Here is a 19337-nt window from a genome sequence, read left to right on the forward strand (position 1 = left end):
TTATTTGACCCTTGCCTGTTTCTTGCACTTTGGTTCCTTTTTAATACACGGCCGTCTATGATTATACCGGTTTAATAGAGGTAGGAGGAGGACGAGGGATAATATGGTAACCATACGCATCACGTTACACTCACTGCGATTGGTGGGTCGTAAATGGTGCACTGGCTGAAATGCCCGTCGACGTCGACAGGGATGGCCGCGTTCCTCCACACATTCGCCGGCATATCGCGTAGGTCGGCTGGCGGCCTGCACCAGTGATCCACGGGTCTACCGATGACCTCATAGGCGAGCACTTGGATCAGCATCATCGCCGTGGCGAGCACTGAGGCGACCAGGACACGAATTTGGTACCGACCGTTCCCGAGGATGACGTGCGTGTTGTCCTCGATGGCAGTAAGCGAGCTGTTTACCACGAAACCCTTGAGACCGTCGCTTCCCTGATCTCGATGGGCCGCGTCAGCTGATGCGGCCATCTCCTTTCTCTCAGCGCCGGTCTACTTCGCGGACTCTGTGTTTCGGGAAGTTGAACTAGCGGTGCAGACGGGAGCAGATGCCTTCCGCGGCATCATTCTTCTTGTTCTTCTGCGCATGCGCCACGCGGTATCGTGAGATGTGCGTCGTCTTTCTTTTTCCTATCAATTTCAGCTTGAATGCTGTCTGACGATTAAGGCAACTAACATTGTATGGGAAGTTTACGCAATAATCGGTACGACGTCCAGATCTAGCCTTTTTATACCAGCTTGAGCCACAGCCAAAATGTCACGGGGTACCACCGGGCATATTACCTAATATTCTTGAAATAACCTACTTGGGTAATCAGGTCTATGCAACTAGGTATTTACCACTGTTGTCGGTTACAACTTCAGAATAGACAGCGGGAATTCCTCCTCCAAGGCGGAAGAATATAGGCCTGCTCCGATGGGCTCTTGTTCTGGACTGACAATCAGCCGGACGGCCGATGACTCCGATTTCGCAGAGCGTGGACGTGAACATGGGCGGGACTGTTTCTTTAGTAGTGGAGCCAATCGGTGGCCGTGCTCAGGCCATCCTACTTTCTTAAGTTATATAGATACAACGCCACACCAGGCAGCTCAAGTCAGTGGGCATGCGCAACACGACAGGCCCCACTATGTTTCTGGCCGATCCTCCAAAATGGCCACATGCAGAGTTTCCAGTTCCAATTATAATAAGCGGACTTGGGTTTCTTTTTTTACCGAGTTGCTTGTAAAATTTTCCAGTCTCTTGTCGCGTTTTTTGGGCTTATATTGCATTTTTCCAGCAAATAGTGTTATTTTAGCAATCATCACGTTCACCAATAGCGCGTTTGTCGTTCAGTAATAGCGCGTTTGTCGTTGACTTCGAGTAGTTGAGTGCTGAAGTCAAACATACGTACGTCGGGGGAATCAACAAGTAACGTTAATCATGGACTGGAAGCCGTACATTCAACCGAATGGAGACCACCCTGGAGACAATGTTAAAAAGTAAACTTGTGCTTTATTTCATTATTGCGCATATTCTCGCTGTACAAAACAATTAAAGTGACTTTTTACACTCTCCTTCGTAATTGAGTGACATTTTCATTATAACTAAAAATATTTCCAAGAATGGGACAATTTATTAAATTACCGCTTCATTTGGGCTTCTTTTGTGATGATCAGTTGCTTGTTAGCTCGGTAGCATCTGGCGACTCTGGCCACATGCCACTCGGTGCGCTGAAAGAGATCCTAAACGTGATAATTCAGCCTACTCACAAGTGAAGTTAAAATTCGATATGTCGGTATAAGCCGCAATAAAGGCTGTTTTGGGGTGCAGAAAGGCTTATTAGGAACAGAATTACACCGCGGCGCGCATTGAACGGTTTGCTGAGCTACGGTGAGGTCAAAATGAACCTAGGCATTCTGGGAATTGATTTCATGCGAAGCAGTCAGCGGGTATGTGCCGCACTTTGAGCGAAGTATTATGAGGTGGATTTTCATCTTTGTGTATAAATTGAGTAGTAATGTGCATATCGCAGGCTTACCAGGCACGTTGACTACGCCGGCGTCTAAAGGGCAGCTAATTGTCCTACGTAACACCAGCACTCGCACTACAGAACGGACATCTAGACGAAGTGTTAGCAGCGTTCGGTGGCGTATTCCTAAGGAGACAAGCAACACTAGACCACTATAACTTGTTGAGTCATAGATCAGGTGCCACAGAAATTGGGCAACCTCCACTGCTCATATAAAAGTACATGTGTAAACTACTGGCTGCCTGCTTCGTATGAAATCTGTTGCAACAAGGCGTGACATCTGCTTTTTTTTTCCGTCGCACTTCCTGTCATATCTTTCTAACAAAGGTGGGACTCCAGAAGCGCGGACATAAGAATATCCCTGATTGATGCTCACAGGCACTCGACCACTTCATTAAAAAGATGAAAGACTTAGGCTTTTATATGATGTGATGAGGGCACACACAGAGAACATTTGTCCGACAAGTTAGCACAAATTCGGGTATGCCAGACGCTCCTTACACCATGTGCGCATGCCCTCACTCAAGAGAAGTACTCTGCTATTACAGAAAGGCATCAACTCGATGGGGTTTTGTCAATTGCCTATCACGCATATCATTTCGTGAATAGTAGGTTCAGTCAAAGTCATCGCCGTTACGTGTCCGACTGGAAAGCACCAAGCCACGGAAGCTTTAGTTCTGTCATCTGGTCAATGACTTGATCGGCGACTTCTTCTACACCTGCCTAAACTGCTTCCGTTGCTCGACTCATACGTGTTTCTTTACGAAGGTATCAGCATTATCGCTTCGTTCTTCCAACTACATTTTCCATTTTATCTTTCACTTCAATATGACCACGACTTTATTGTCTTCAACCCTACTTTCCCAAGTTTATATCGTGTGGCATGGCATGGCAAGAACTTTATTATGGTCCAGAGAAGCTACGGCCCGAGGGCAAAGGCCCAGGCCAAGTCGGTGGCTCCGCCCGCGTCGGCACCGGTAGGCCAAAGCCTTTCCCGATGGCGTGAGCTCTCCGGACGGCCAGGAGTTGATCTTGGAGGACTTCACTGGTTATACACCGACTCCAGTCCTCCTCACTGTTGATATCCATGGCCCCTTAGTTCGGGCACAGCCACCACATATGATCTAGTAGACACGGCGTGTGTCCACAACGTTTACATTAAGCGGGAAAATCCCCGTCAATATTGTTAAGCACAAATGGTGCGGGATAGGATTTGGTTTTGATCAATCTTAATGTGAATGCCTGAGCTCGGGTTAGCTTCTGATGGAGGGGGGGGGGGAGGAAAGGATCTTCTACCGTCCCTATACTTTGTAGGAGCCGCAGTCATCCTGGAGCAATTCTTCATCTGGTGCGCGGCATGTGAGATCTCGCACAGCAAAGTGAGCTTGCTCGTTAGGATTGCAGCCAGTGGGGCTGACCGAGTGGCCCTGATGAGCCGGATTTCTTTTTTTTTTCCTGCAGTTGTCCGCTGTTGCATGCTGTACCCTCGGTGCCTAGTCAGGCGTGTATAGACACGCCTTGGGCTCCGGCACCATGACAATTCATGTAATATGTATTGTCAAAACTGTAAATAAACATCAAACTTCAAGCAAGCGGCTATGTCCAACCAACATAATTCTTTTTTATTGTGGAATGCACCACAGAAGTCACGTTCAGATCTCTCGAGCAGTGGTTCTCAAATGGGGTTACGCGGAGCCTTCTTAGTTGCGACACCATTGCCCGCGAAAAAAAAAAAGTTTTTGGCGGCGAGTTTTGGCCTGTTCCCAGTTCCAGGTCCTGCTCCAGGGACTGCAGCAACATTGTGAACAAGATCGCCTCGGATGTCCCAACGCCTGAATTAAACACAAAGCCTGCTACATCAGCAGCAATAGCGCTGGCTTTTAATGTGGTAGCTAGCGCGGCTAGCCCCTCCCCTTCCCGGTTAGTCGCACCATGTGGTCCGCCATCACTTCGACCAGTCACAAGGGCTCCCCAAGACATCGACGGCTGAGAACCACTGCTCTATAGAGGCCGAACAAGATGAAATAAATTATTGGAGCTTCCATATTAGCACGTTCGTTTAAACTACACATTTTCAGTGCACAGTTTTGCCCCTCTTAATTTAATGCATTTTTGACGCGTACCCTCTGTCCTCCAGTTCTTGGCCCGTTCCCCTTGGTGTGTAAGTGCCATGAACGCTGCGCTGCTAAACTAGTCGAACTTAAGAGTGCCAGTATGCAGATAACATGCGGTTGTCTGATACTTGGACTGAACTTGCCTTAGGCGTCTTACCTTCGGTAGCGGACTTTCCCAGACCGATGGTTCCGACTCCATGTTTTTCGCGATAACAGTCGCGTTCTAGGAAAATTGCATGTTTAGCGCAAGCTCACAAGCTTGCTCCGCAAGAACGGAGAAAAACGTTCTTCTCCGTTCTTGCCTCAACACGCTTGTGGCTTGGTGGGGCGCTTGTAGTCGTTACAACGGATGGAAAGAGTCGGGGGTCATTGTTGTGGAGTGCGTGCAGACCACTTCCACCACAGTATCCACTATCCACAGCCGGCTCGCTACGCGTCCGAAGGGAGGCCGATGTGACGCTACTTGTAGCTGGAGTGGTATTACGGTAACTCTGCTAATCAATTTCGGTTTACGGCTTCAAGGAAAAGCTGCCTCAATATTTAACTTTCCGACTCAGTTGTCGGCTAAAATGTTCGGAAATTCTTCTGAAATTGTTCTATCCTTGATGAGCTACGCACAGGCGCCCTGAACCTGCAATAATTTAGTTATTTGTTGGCAACTTACCTGTGGTTTCAAGACCAAGTAAGAAGGAAAAATTGTGCTATTTGTTCTATGTTTCGCTTAGTGAATTATGAAAATGGTATTTATTCTTACTAAAGGACAATTGATTTATAATATCTCTTATGCTCTCCTTGGATGTAAACTTGGCGCTAAAATGGAATAGCATGGCTACTTTTGGCTACTTTTGAATTTAGCTGTGACTCATTTTGAAGTTTGCCTGAAGACAATCCTGGTAAGAACAGCGCAGCAAGAAACACGACGTCGAGATGCACACAGCACAGGTGTAGTGGCCTACGTGCTCTTGTCGTGTGTTATCCTGTTGCGCTTGTGTTATAATCAGTAACAAACCACTCGGCCACTTTAGCATTATTTTACTGAGCTATTTTAATGGTTCTTCTTAGTTCCCCGTGAAAAACACGCAGACGGCGTTATCCAGTACCTTCCTCGAAAGTGCGGACCAAGCGTCGCTTTCTTGTGGTCGCCTTCATCTTGATCTCGGTGCTCGTGGTGTTCGCATCTAGCGTCTTCCTCATCAGCCTCGGCGACTAAGCCAACAGTGAGTGCACTTTAGCCCACAGCCGTGTAACGACTTCCACACCGCTGTCGCGGGTTCAAAGGAATATCAATAATAATAGTAATAATAATAATAATCATTCCTGGGGTTGAACGTCCCAAAACCCTGATGTGAATATGAGGAACGCCGTAGTGGAGGGCTCCGGAAATTTCGACTATCTGGGGTTCTTTGACGTGAACCTAAATCTGAGTACACGGACCTTAAGCATTCTCGCTTCCAGCGATAATGCAGCCGCCGCGGCCAGGATTCGGCTGCGCGACCTTCGGGTTCAACGTCGGTTTTCGTGAGGTTCGTTAGCGGCTCGGCTATCCGTGAAAATCCTTTGACGAAACGGCTGTAATAGGCGCACAAGCCCAGAAATCAGCGTACGGCCTTCTTGTCGGTGAGTGGCGGGAAGGCAGCGATGGCAGGTGTTTTCCGCGGGTCGGGATGAACTCCGGACTTGCTAATCACGTGACCTAAGAACAAGAGCTCCTCGTACGCGGAGCGCCACTTTTCTGGCTTCAGCGTGAGTCTAGAGATTTTGATTGCTTGAAGTACAGCCTCAAGGCGCCGGAGGTGCTCGTCGAAGGTTCATTCTCTTTCTCCATCATATAAATAATGCTTTCAACTTATTAATAGGCGCTACAGTCTGCAATGCTGGCTTTGTGACATCTAGTAAGTTTTACCTTCTTGTGATGCGACGAGTGCGGTTTTTAATAGCATATGAGGTTTGCGTTGGAATAGCTTGATGTTACGTTGCAATTCTGCCACGACACAAACGGCCTTGCTCGCTGCACTTCCACGTAAAAGAACCTCAATTTCTGCTTAGTTTTAACAGTTCTGCGAAAGCCTTCGCGTCTGCACACGCGCAACGGACACAATATCGCCTCGCTCGCTCCATGATACCGGCCACGCTACTAAAGCCATCGGAATCAGCTGGCTGACTCGGCGGTACTTGTCCTCGTAAATTTGTTCGACGCCACTGGTTCCATGATACAAAAACAATGCTTCCATTGGTATATTTGTACAGTGTTGCACTACTCCGAACTAGTAGTGTAGCGTTTGCGTGGGCCTACGCTGTTTCTTGTTTTCTGGGGCAGCTTAACATTTCGTTATCCTCCTCATACTCGTTCGGATACGCAAGGCCTTAGCAAAGCACCGTTCACATTGATTCGCAACACCAAAGCCCTATCGCAAGGAGGATCTGATGCAACATCGAGCGATGCCAGGTTGTTGGTGAGCGGATTCTAAAGTTGTTCCTGTTGTAGCCTCCATTGCTTGCTTGCTTGCTTGCTTGCTTGCTTGTTTCTTGTGTTGGCTCTTACCCACTACGGGGGATCGGCCATGAAACCGGTGGTTAATTTTCTTTCTTTTTTTTATCTAAAGAATGAGGAATAAATCAATTGCCGAAAGAATAAACGAAAATTTAAGAATGACTAGTCGATATGGAATAAGGAGAAGAATAATACAACAATATGAGAAACAATGAACGAATGAAAGGAATTCTGGAATACCAAATTTTGTTCAGGAATAGGTTAAGGAATTCTTCGTGTCTCACTGAGAAATTCGCATAGGGCTGAGCAGACGTTCCTGTTGCTGAAGCCTCCATTCCTGGTTCGGAAATGTCGAGAAGCAGGAGACCACGTTGATGGTGATAATTAACTTTTCATGACTCATACCCACTAAGCGAGATGGACTCAAAATTCATGGCAGGACTTATGTAACAGATATGCACAGTCGGGTACAACCTTAGAAGAGAGGAGATGCCCCGTCCAGATGACCGAAGCGCAGCAGCCAATCGCCTCCGCAACTAAAGAAATAATTAGTGCATTAAGCTGGGCTTGTTGGTATTGATTGTATGCTTCCATTATGCGAGCGAACACGCACAAAGGACGACATAAAAAGAGACAGGACAACCGCTAGCGGTTGTCCTGTCACTTTTTACGTCGTCCTTTGTGTGTGTTCGCTAGCAATACAGAAATAGTCCCGCTCAAAAAATTGTGACTGCTTCTAAAAGACGTATTTGTCGGTATAAGTAAGATTTGTGCATCTTGACGAGTTTTTTGGTAAAACTGTCATGATGTAAATGCTACAGAACATGCCGGATCACGAGAGCAAAATAACTCCGCGCCTTCTACAACGCTCCGGGCGTGTAATTATAAAGCAGTCGCTGGCTTAATAGCATAGGATTGATATATAGTTTTTGTGTGTTTACACAAGCTTATTTCTTTTTCAATGTGTTAGGCTTATTTTTTAATTATTATTACTTTTTGCGTTTGCGAACCTGCAATCTCATGAGTTAGCGCACGTTCGCGCACGGCATTTCGTGCCAGTTTTCCGCCATGCAGCCCAGCGAGGTGACATCAGAACGCGATCCTTTGTTGCCGAACGAGCATTGTGTCGCCTCGATGGCCACACCACCAAGGAGCCTCGGCAAGAAAAAGAGCGGCCACATCCTGAACAGCGATTCACGCAACATGATCTTCCACTGCTACACGTACTGGCGCGCCAGGGAGCCTGAACACAGTGTGGAGGACACGAGCAAGTTTGTCACCGACATGATCGGTGTCGGCGAAAGGACTTTGTTCAGGGTGAGGGAGGAAGCTAAAGCTTCGCATTTTTCGGGTGGCAAACTGACGACGCCCTCGCGAAAGCGCCCACGCAATGCGGAGAAGAGAAGACGCAGCGCAAAGTTTGACAGCTGCACGTTGTGCGCGCTGAGGTCATGTGTGCACGATTTCTTTCGCTGCAACGAGATACCGACGGTCGAGAAGATAACTGCCGAGTTCTCGGAGCGTATGGAACTCCCATCACTAAGGCGGTGTACTGTGCGTCGCCTGCTTGCCGAGATCGGCTTCAAGCACGAAAAGAGAAGCCGCAACTCGCTGGTTATCGACCGGGATGACATCACCAATTGGCGGAATCGCTACCTCCGTGACGTGGAACACTACCGGGCGGAAGGCCGAAAGATCTTCTACCTGGACGAGACATGGGTGATAGCGGAACGCACTCGGTCCATCGTGTGGACAGACACCGTGGTGCAGGAGCGCGGACGCCTGTTCGCTCGAGCAAATAGCCTGACGATGGGTCTAAAACAACCTTGTGGGAAAGGTCAGCGCCTGATCGCGACGCACATCGGCAGCTAGGACGGCTTCGTCGACGGCTGCTTGGATGTATTCCGAGGCCAAAACACAGGCGACTACCACGAGGAAATGGACGGCAATCGCTTTGAGGGCTGGTTCAATGACGTTCTGCAGAAGTTGCCAGCTGGTAGCGTCAATGCACCTTACCGTACCGGCGAGGAGAGAAATTGCCGATGAAGGCCTGGAAGTACGAAAAGATACAGGAGTGGCCTACGGTGAAAAGATGATAAAGAAGCAGCTGCTTGAGCTGGTGGAGGAGTCAAAACTTACAGAAAATATAGGACGAATTCACCATCTACTCGGCCGATCCCCTCCATTGGGTATGTGCCATGATGAGAGGTCAACAACAACAACAACAACAACATCTGTAAAGTCACATTTCTGAGCTACATCGTTGACAACACAGCTGTAAGGTCCGGTTGCATTGTACTCAGGCTCCCGCCGTACCACTGCGAAGTTAATCCCATGGAGCTTGTGTGGGCAAGGTCCAAATTGGCATCGCTGCGGACAACAGAGACTTCAAGCTCTCCGTGGTTGACGCCATCTTGAGGGAGAAAATCAAACAGGTAACGCCGGAAGACTGGAGGAAGAGCATTCAGCACGTGATGGACTTAAAGACAAAGTTCAGACTTGACACGTTTGGGAGTAAGCACATTCAACCCATCATCATCCAGCTGGGTGAAGATGGCTCTGAAGAAAGCGACTACGACTGCGAGCTGTCTGGCATTGAGCCACTCGACGAAGCATAGCGGCTTCTTAATAACGAAAGAACAGCCCTTATTAGGGCTACCAAATATTTGCCGTTGGGTTCGCAACAGCCTACCATCCATTCCGTGACCTCTCAAATAAATAAGCAGTTCCATTTATGGCGTATTCCTTATAATAGAAGCTCAATCCTGATAAGCAACGTCCTGCACACATCGTGCTCGATTTAAGAAGTGGCATTGAAACACATTTCGATGCTGGCATATCTGAATTGAAACGCTATTGTTAACCCTGATCATCGTTGGCGAGCTCAAAATGCTCATTAGGGCAGCCACCGTCGAGTTTGACACGCCCCATAGTGAAATAGAAGTAGTCAAAACAGACTTTATGATTCTGTTAGCAGTCTGCACGGGAAATCAGTCATGTCGCTGCCAGTGCTGGTGAAATAGCAGTAGTCAACACGAAACTGACAGTAACTGTTAGCAGCTTGCACGCCAAAGGACATTCATGTGGTTGCGTTGTTTATTTTGGTTATCTGGCTCATAGAAGTAATCCAAATAAGAGAACAAATATAAAACCTCATTAGCTTAGTGAGGCCCCAAATGCTCATTCAGGCAGCCACCTTCATGTTTGACGCGCGCCATAGTGAAATAGCAGTTGTCGGAGCACGCTTTATGGCTCCGTTAGCAGTTTGCACTGAAAATTGAAGTGTTGTCATAGCCAATTTTTAATTTATTAATCTGACTAGGGCAAGTAACGCGAATGCAAGCACAATTATTAACGTGATTAACTTTGCTAGCATTTTTGTCATATTTACATACCGGAAAAATGCTCAGCAAAGTTGGACGTGTTTTAGCGAGTCACTTTGTTCATTACGAGCCGTAGGCAATGTGACGGACATATTCAGACAGTGATATTGGTGACGTAATAAATGGTGACAGTTGCAAAAGCTCTCATAGCACTGCTTCGCTGGCCTCCATTCACTAGAAAACTGCGTTTGTAATGATGTAAGCGTCAAGACAGGAAATGATACCCCACTGCGCAATGTTATATATGTGTACCACCACATGTGACGGGCAGCAAAACCATCTGTTTAATAAGACTGAACGCAACAACATAGCAAGGTTCTGTTTCACAATATGGCACCCTTTCACGTGCACTTCTGGCAAGCTGCCGTATGCACTGATGCACAAACACATTAACAGCGGTAAGAGACAAAGTAACTGTGCAAGCCACGTGATGCTTTTAACATATTGTATCTATCAATGTTTCTGTTGTCCCAGCTGATTGTGGGGATTGAGGCTTGCCCGTCGCCATTGCGCTGGTTTTCGCCTATTTCTGCCATCCCCACGTCCGATCATGCCGTTCCTCTCCTCCGCCGTCTTACGGCGCTGGGCGAGCGGGGAGTGACGTTAACCTCCTCTCTCCGTGCAGCGTTTCGTGCAGCGGGGGGAAGAGACCCTCTCTGGACCTCGTGCGGTAAGCACGCTTCTCCTCTCCCGTCCGTCGGCTCCTCGTTTGGGCTCGCTCGGACGGAACTCGCTAACGGTGCCTTGCGCCAGCGGCGAGCGCTTACCTTACGTTGTCCTTTTCCGAACGCTAGGCTGAAGAGCGGTGCGGTGCATTCGCGCGTGGTCGTACTACGCCGAAACCGTACTTATCGAAGCCAACGCGAGCGGAGTTTACCCTCACTCGAGCGATCGTGCCCTGTGGTCGCAGATCGTAAGAGTACGCAGCATAGTCGCGAGAGACCCGTTTTCTCTCAGCGGCGTGTCGCCGTGAGCCCGTTACCCGCGGAGACGTGCTAGCGGCACCCTTTGTGTTGTATTTTCGCCCGTGGCGGGAGAAGCCTACAGTGTGGGGTCTGAGCGATATAACCGCCGCCGCCCCCGGAACACACGGAGACAGTTCACGCGGTCGGGCAACAAAACACGGAGGTTTATTAGAACACTTCTTTACATATTTGGCGAGCTCGCCGGCCGAATTTGTAACACGTAACACGTTAAAACTTATACGCTGACAATGAATACGTAACACGCTAACAATGAGTACTGGGAAACATATCCCGCACACTCAAGACAGTATAAGACATGCAGTACAATATAACATAAGACATAGATAAGACATACAATAAGACAACATAATACAATACAAACGCGAAGGCAGCGCCGCAGATGCACGACTCACCACGAGGGCCCGAGGGAAGCGAAACGCGGTACCGACCCCCACGTACCCCGCGGCCGTCGTACATCCGCTCGCGCTGCCACACCCCAAAAAGATTCACTCCTGTTTCTATGCGCCGGCCTAAATTCGCGGCGACGATGCCGGCGCCACCGCGCTAAACTCGGATTACAGACAGCGCATCACTGACCTTGGACGAACGCCTCGGCTTACTCCAAGCACGTGCGTTCCAAACACAGCGGCCGCGCCCAAGTTACGGCAGGCGCCTTTACAGGGACGATATAGCACCCCCACATCCCCCCAACCTTAAATCAAACACATATCCCGGAAAAAAACTTAAAAACAAAACAGCTACACAAGCTCTATGAAAGAACATGTGGCGTAAAGGTCCCTACAGAATGTCCGTGCACTGCGACACAGCCGCTGGTCGACACCGCTGCACTGGCTTGACCTCCGTCCCGGAACCGCAAAGGCAACGTGGTCGTCGGCGTGAGAGAACGTCGCTCGCGCAGACACGTCTTCTGGTTGCGGGCAGCGCTCAACGAGGGCGCCGATTTGGAGGCAGCTACGCAGGTCACGGGCATGTCGGCCATCGGTGAAGACGATGTGCAGCACACAGCCATCCGCGGGTTACAACTTCCACTGTGTACACTCTCGAAAGAACGGTGCAGTCCGGCTAGCAATGACATCGGCGGTGACTGAGCGACAAATGCAAGTGAACGGTTGCTTTTTCTTAGTTTAATCGTGCACGCAAGCTAAAATGAGGGAAGCTGAGTGCAACAACTCGACGCCACAATCCAACGGGTTGTGTCTCACGTGCAACAGGCACTTAAGCAAAGCCTTAGGCCTCACGACTCGCTCGACACAACCGGCATCCAAAACAAGCACTCGCACAGGCGCAGAAGAGGCAGCCGCGAGGAGACATCAGCTCTGTGAGGTGGCCCTAAGCGCTCGCTGCACACAGCAGCTTACCGAGCGATCGGCGTCCACCGTCCCGGACGATGTCACGACGCCCCGGCGTCGAGCCGCAATGCCAGCAGCAACGACACCCGTGGCCCCTGGCCACCCGGCTACACAAGCCGCGACTCCCAGAGTCAAAGAGACAGAAGAAACTATTTACAGAAAAAACTCGGACCACCTACGAGGCTTCTGTACTCACTCGCTTCGGGCTTGCCTACCATCCACGTTCTCTGTGCTTCGCTCTCCCAGGATGCGGACCATGTGACTCTCGTACCGACACTCAACGACCTTCTTAAAAATAAAAATGAAACGCTTGCGAACAAATAAAAACTTAGCGTGCCGACAAGTTCCAACACGCCACAGCAACCGATCTCGTCGCGCTCTCCAAAAAGCACGCCGCCGACGCTAGCGATGAAAATCCCCCCTTAGGCTTACTTTAAGCTCACAGAAATGCTGCCCCGAACCGCGAAAACTGTCGTCCGATGCCCCGAGAGCGCCATGTTGGATAGCCAGTGTGGGGTCTGAGCGATATAACGCTGCCGCCCTCGGAACACACGGAGACAGTTCACGCGGTCGGGCAACACAACGTAGTGGTTTATTAGAACACTTCTTTACATATTTGGCGAGCTCGCCGGCCGAATTTGTAACACGTAACACGTAAAACTTATACGCTGACAATGAATACGTTACACGCTAACAATGAGTACTGGGAAACATATCCCGCACACTCAAGACAGTATAATACATGCAGTACAATATAACATAAGACATAGATAAGACATACAATAAGACAACATAATACAGTACAAATGCGAAGGCGGCGCCGCAGATGCACGACTCACCACGAAGGCCCGAGGGAAGCGAGCCGCGGTACCGACCCCCACGGACCCCGCGGCCGTCGTCCATCCGCGCGCGCTGCCACACCCCTAAAAGAGATTCACTCCTGTTTCTATGCGCCGGCCTAAATTCGCGGCGACGATGCCGGCGCCACCGCGTTAAACTCGGATTACATACAGCGCATCACTGACCTTGGACGAACGCCTCGGCTTACGCCAAGCACGTGCGTTCCAAACACAGCGGCCGCGCCCAAGTTACGGCAGGCGCCTTTACAGGGACGATATAGCACCCCCACATGATAAAACTTTCTTTAGTGCAAGTTGGTTAATGATGCTGCGGCAACAGCGCAAGAAGCAAGGTCAAAATAGTAGGACAAAACAAAGCAATATGGCAGACTGAGGAGGCAAGGTAGACGAGAAAGAAATGCTTTAATGACATCGAAGAGGCCAGGCCTGCTATTAACAGGAATTGGTGCTTTGAGTGAGACGAGTTAACGTAATTGTAAGGAAATACGTGGCTGCAACATGCTTACAAGAGGACAGAAATGGGAATACACATATAGACGCACGGAAGCACTAACATATTCGCACACAAACGCGAGCGCGGAAACACATCTAAAATACAAAAAAGGGCAAAATAAGAAATATACACAAACACACAAGAAAACGTGCACACATATTTAACGCAGACGCGAGTAGAACTGTCAGGAGTCAGTTCACCAGCAGCTGTGCCTACTTTGTCGAGCTTTTTTTAATGTAAATACATATTGGCTCTGTTGCCTTCACTGTCATAGGAATTTTTTAGTTGCGTCATATCACGACAATCGAAAAGCAGCGCAAAGCTGTGTTGTAAGAAAGTAAGTAGAGCGCTGGCAGCACAACTTATGGGCGATTGTGTCACAGCAGGCATTCAACAGCTGGCGCATGCAGTGAGCGAAAAGTTCTAAGCCACACAGCGGTGCGAATTCATGTCAAGCTCCCTTGTAACGGCACCAGTGTATAAGTCATAATTTTGTATTAGCACAGAGGCTGCCATTAAGGAAACAAACACTGCTCCCAAACGCCTGACCGTTAATAATTCAATGACATTCGCTCAAGCAGCGCGTGTTAGTCACTGATTGTTAGCATTTGTGGAAAGCGATCAATCGACGGTGCTACACAACACTCGAACGACGCTGCTAGACGCTCGGCTATCTTATCACTGCTGCCAACGATCGGTCGTTTGCGCGCTGACTGGCAGCAACGAATCTTTGCGTTGAAAATTGCTTTCGCAAATCTTTTCTGTTCAGAAACTTGGTTTCACCCGCGCACGCTTTTCTCATTTATCCTGATAGTGGTTTTGCTCCATCACTTCGCCACGTCCGACGAGAAACGCAGGCGCACAGTACACAAACACACCTGCCGCTCACAGTAGGTAGCAGACTTTGGCAAACTCTCCTCGTCGTAAGTTCACCTGAGCAAAACAAAACACCGTGGAACAAACACGAACGGTGTTTCTTTGCAACGGTATGTCGCCGCGGGATCCTGTTTCCAGACGAAGCGCAGCGCAGCGTCACCGATGTTTGCTGCAATCTCTCTTCGCCGGCTCACGACTCAGAACAAACTCACGTGGCACAAATTGTGCATCGTAAGCTCACAATAATATTTCCGGCATGACAGACCGCCACAAACAATTGGAATTCACTCTCACGAAGGGAGACGCACACAGCTGACGCGACTCGGCCCAGTTCGAAGAGAGGGCGGCCATGTAAGGCATGTTCCCCGTTGGCGGGGTCACCGGCCGTCCAGCTCATGACGTCACCTGGGGGTGCAATCGCAGAACGATGCTATTTCCGATTCCATGCCATATTCTATGCTATTCTTATCATCCACCACTCACGGCTGGCTGATCGCGTTGATAACGCGGACGGACCGTCGTTCTGACCACTGGCCAAGCGCGAAAAGCACGAAAGGAATTGGAATCGGAAATAGAATCGTTCCGCGATAGCACCCCTGAAGTGCGCGCCTATACATAACTTGGAAGTGACGTCAGTTCCTGTCTTCCGTCCGCCATCACCGAGCACATACGTCTCAGTGACCGCGCTGTTTCTACGTTCGTGCGCGGATCGTTCGACGTAGTGCGCGTGTTTTGGCCTTGCGCCTATGACGAACGAGGATCGTTCAGGACATTATGCAGCCTGCAGTGTCGTCAGTGGTGTCGCGCATAATAGTTGAAACAACCTCACACGAGTCACCTACAGCGGCGCTCTTCGCCGCCTGCATTTTGCGGCGCTCACACTGCACAGATTTCGTCGCTGATTGCTGCATAAAATCAAGGCCCAATAACATGCTGGGCGCCCAGTCGGGGTTTGCTTCACCGAAGAGCTAAGAGGGTCTCTCGAAAACCAAGGCGCGATCGCTCTGTTCAATTCGGTGATTCACGTTTCGACAAAAATTGACCTCGCGCATAACTCCGTGGTGATACACTCAGCGAAAAGCTGAGGAGATTCGGAAGCATAACTCACCTGTTATGAAGTGACACCCGCACAGAGAAACGCTGTGCAACGTCTGAGGTCCTTCCTGTTTACGCGCGCATAAGTCATGTGCTTCGCTTCTCGGAGAGCTCTTTCGTGCGGTCGCACGGGTTCGTGATCACGTTTGGCAAACAGTGCGTCCCCGCGTCTAATCTTTTTTAAAGACGATAGTCCTTCTTGGCGAACTTAAACGCAGAAATTTTGGTCTGTCTGTCTTTCTGTTTGTCTGTCTGCCACCCGATTCAGCCACCCGGCCAAAGTTGAACCACTTGCTTACCGCCCACCCATCTTGAACCGGTACGGCTGTTCATACTTGTGAACGTTGTCGTTCAAAAAGTAAATATTACGCATATCTGAGGCGCAACATCCCTAGGTAAGTATTAGGTGGCGTGTTCCTTTAATAGAAAATACATAGATACGTAATTCTAAAGACCCTAGTTTCTTAAGCTGCGATGAAAATGCGGCTGAGCTGAAAATGCCATGCTATGCGCGCCGACGAACGGCCTCTGCCACGGAGGAAGGAAACCCTCTGCACAAGCTCATGTTTCCGGACGTATTGCCAGATGGCGTCCTTATCTTACTCAGCGCCTCCTCTATCGTCTTTAGACGGCATTTGCAGCGGAGCACGTATATACGCGGCAAATATTTTAAATGCGAAGCATTTCTTGGCGAACTTCTGCGACTTTGAGCGTATCTATCTATCTATCTATCTATCTATCTATCTATCTATCTATCTATCTATCTATCTATCTATCTATCTATCTATCTATCTATCTATCTATCTATCTATCTATCTATCTATCTATCTAGCCGCCTACAACTTTGCGTTCTCCTGGTCGCTGGCAAGTCATAACATAAAAATCATGACACGCATGTCATGTACAGCGTGACTTACGTGCCACGCTCACAGTGCGCTGGCGGCTGTTTCGCTAGCTTGATATACACCAAAATTGGTATCTTGTGACGTGACTGTGTGACGAACATAAAGAATTCGAGTTAACATGAAAATCATGACACGCATGTCATGTACAGCGTAACATGAAAATCATGACACGCATGTCATGTACAGCGTGACTTACGTGCCACGCTCACAGTGCGCTGGCGGCCGTTTCGCTAGCTTGATATACACCAAAATTGGTATCTTGTGACGTGACTGTGTGACGAACATAAATAAATGGAGTTAACATGAAAACCATGACACGCATTTTCCTCAATGACATACAAGACGATGTATGCAGCTCTTTGCTGGCTTCTTCGCATTACATCGATTCCCATAATGCGTGGGATCTGCCGGCTTTTTATTATTATTATTATTGATTTACACTTCTCGTGCAGCAGCCAAATATCGCACAAATCGCCGTTGCGATGTGCAGCGTTGACAGGAAATGCGAGAGCCGCACAGCTTAAGTCGGTGTCGTCTGCTGCCGTGTGCTCGATAATGGCGGCGCATGCCGCGAAATTGTGTCCACGATTTCCACGGCGTGACGTAGTTGCAAGTCATGCATTAGCAGAGGCTCGTGTGCATACGCCTTTGAGGGGATAATGCCGCTGCCTTCAAAAGTTGTACCCGGCTCTAGTAAAAGGTTCCTTCTGTAACAGGGTAGTTAAATCTTAATTTTAAAGGATATCTAATGGAGTACCATACTAAGTAAACGAGCATTCATACTGAAATATGGCAAAATGCGCTAGGTGTCATAATAAGACAAAAACGTCACAAGCCATTCTACTCTTTGCAGTTGGATGTCCTGTGAAGCTGTCCTTTGAAGCTGGATGACCTGTGAAAGCAGAACCATGTATACACCAGAGCACGCCTGTCTCGCACCCAAGCTGTTGTAGAGCCGAGTATATACTCTCGTACCCAGACGCCGGCCTGGCAAAGCGCGCATGGTATGCGCCAAGTAAACAGGGCAAGTTGCAGTTATGAGGCCTTTAAGTGCGAAAAAGTACCCGTTCACGCCGCTTCCGGTTATAAGAGCTCGCCTGGATACCACTGCGTCGTCTTTGGATGCCAAAACAAACAGCGCAACAGGAGGATATTACTTAGCGCTGTCTGCGATGATCACAACGCTCCACGGGAATAGTGTCGGTGCGGTGTTTTCAGCTCCGCCGCGAATTTATAATTCTAATTCAAGAAGGAAAAAAAACGTGACAGTTTCGCCGCAACGGCAAAGCAATGAATGCGATAGCAACAAATTGGAATGTAACGCGAAGAACGGAAAGCAGCTCGAAATTACCAGCGCGTCGCTGGAGCCCAAAGGACGCACGAAAGGAACACACACAGGACGAGCGCGAACTATCATGTGTCACAGCTCGACACTTGAAGCGCACTGTCAAACATAAAGCAGGACGCTCGAAACGAGCGAACAGGCACACACAGGACGAGCGCGAACTGTCCCAGTTGTTACTTATTTCTGTTTGAACAGCGCGCTCCTTTCGCAAACGCGGCCGCTGCAGCGAGCGAAGTGACGTTCGTACGCTCTGTGTCCAGCGCGGACATCGCGGGGAAAGCACAGGACATTCCGGCCATTCCGGCCGCCCCCTTCTTTCCTCGAGATAAGCGCACGAAGGCGACCACGCCCTGTAGGGCGAAGAGCAACGGCGTTCGCAGGAGCGGGGTGACGATCTTTAAAGCGCGACACGCGCGCACAATGCGTCATCTATGTCGTGACTAAGAAAGCATGCTGAAGTAAATGGTGTATATAAATAGCTTGCCGTTAGCAGGCTGAAAGACGGTACAGCTTGTGGCCTAACCGTCTAACGCCGCGCGCTGCGAAGTGGGAGGTCGCCCGTTCAATTCCGCGCGTCGGAAAGTTCTTCTGAATTATTTTTCTTGGTGGCTTTCATATACATATACACATATACATACACGGTGCATGACGACGGCGACGGCAAAAATCAGTCGAGACTGTCCATATAATTGCTATCGCAATAAACACTAGGAGCCCAGTGAAAATGCGCGAGTAAGTGCACTAACTTCGCGTATTCCACAGTGTGAACCTATTCCATTTTACGAGCCTAATTTGTGTGACACGCAGCTGGGTTGAAGGCAGACGCAAGCTTTGTGTGGGGGTGCATTTAATGCCTTTGAGTGTTTCCTTTGACGAAAAATTTGCAGTGGCTTAGCTCGGCTATGCCAGGATATACGTAGCGTTAGCAAAGGTTCAGCTAATTATTCTTAGCTTTCCAGATTGTCTAGGATTATTAGCCTTCTTCTGTTCATTCTTCGCACGCTGAACCACTAATTGCCAGGCAACTACTTCGGGATCCGATGAGATAAGCTTCTCGGCTCTTCTGCGCCGTCGAGCAGCATTTGCGCTCTCCTTCTCCATGGCGTTACCCACCTGCAAACGCCAGTCAGAGGCGCTATCAAGCGGACCCAGCGCAGTGTCAGACGGCGACTGCATAGCGAAGGCGAATAGGTGCGCGCGCGCCGGCGCCACTGGGTCTATGGCTACGACGTCGCTCCTCGAATGCGGCACAGACCAGCAGCGGCGAGCCGCGCGTGGCGGTGGCGGAGTCTGCGCGCGCGCCGGCGCCAGCATGTCTGCCGCGCCTACGACGCCACTCCTCCCGAACGCGCAGACCAGCAGCGGCGATCCGCGCGCGGCGGTGTCGGAGAGCGCGTGAGATGCCAGCTCCGGTGACCCAGCTGTGTGA

At 49.5% G+C, this 19337-nt stretch overlaps 1 protein-coding gene across 1 annotated transcript; it reads left to right on the forward strand.

Annotated features, from left to right (window-relative positions):
- Nucleotides 1-7750: 7750 nt before the first annotated feature.
- LOC119385569 (uncharacterized) lies at nucleotides 7751-8488 on the forward strand. The gene has a single exon (XM_037652983.1). It carries the CDS (start codon nucleotides 7751-7753, stop codon nucleotides 8486-8488), a length of 738 nt encoding a protein of 245 aa, XP_037508911.1.
- Nucleotides 8489-19337: the final 10849 nt, after the last annotated feature.

This window comes from Rhipicephalus sanguineus, chromosome 3 (genome assembly GCF_013339695.2).
Source record: "Rhipicephalus sanguineus isolate Rsan-2018 chromosome 3, BIME_Rsan_1.4, whole genome shotgun sequence".
Taxonomy (NCBI): domain Eukaryota; kingdom Metazoa; phylum Arthropoda; class Arachnida; order Ixodida; family Ixodidae; genus Rhipicephalus; species Rhipicephalus sanguineus.

What these genes read in the sequence shown, in the direction of transcription:
- LOC119385569 (XM_037652983.1), top strand. Translation starts at nt 7,751, where the DNA reads ATGGCCACACCACCAAGGAGCCTCGGCAAGAAAAAGAGCGGCCACATC.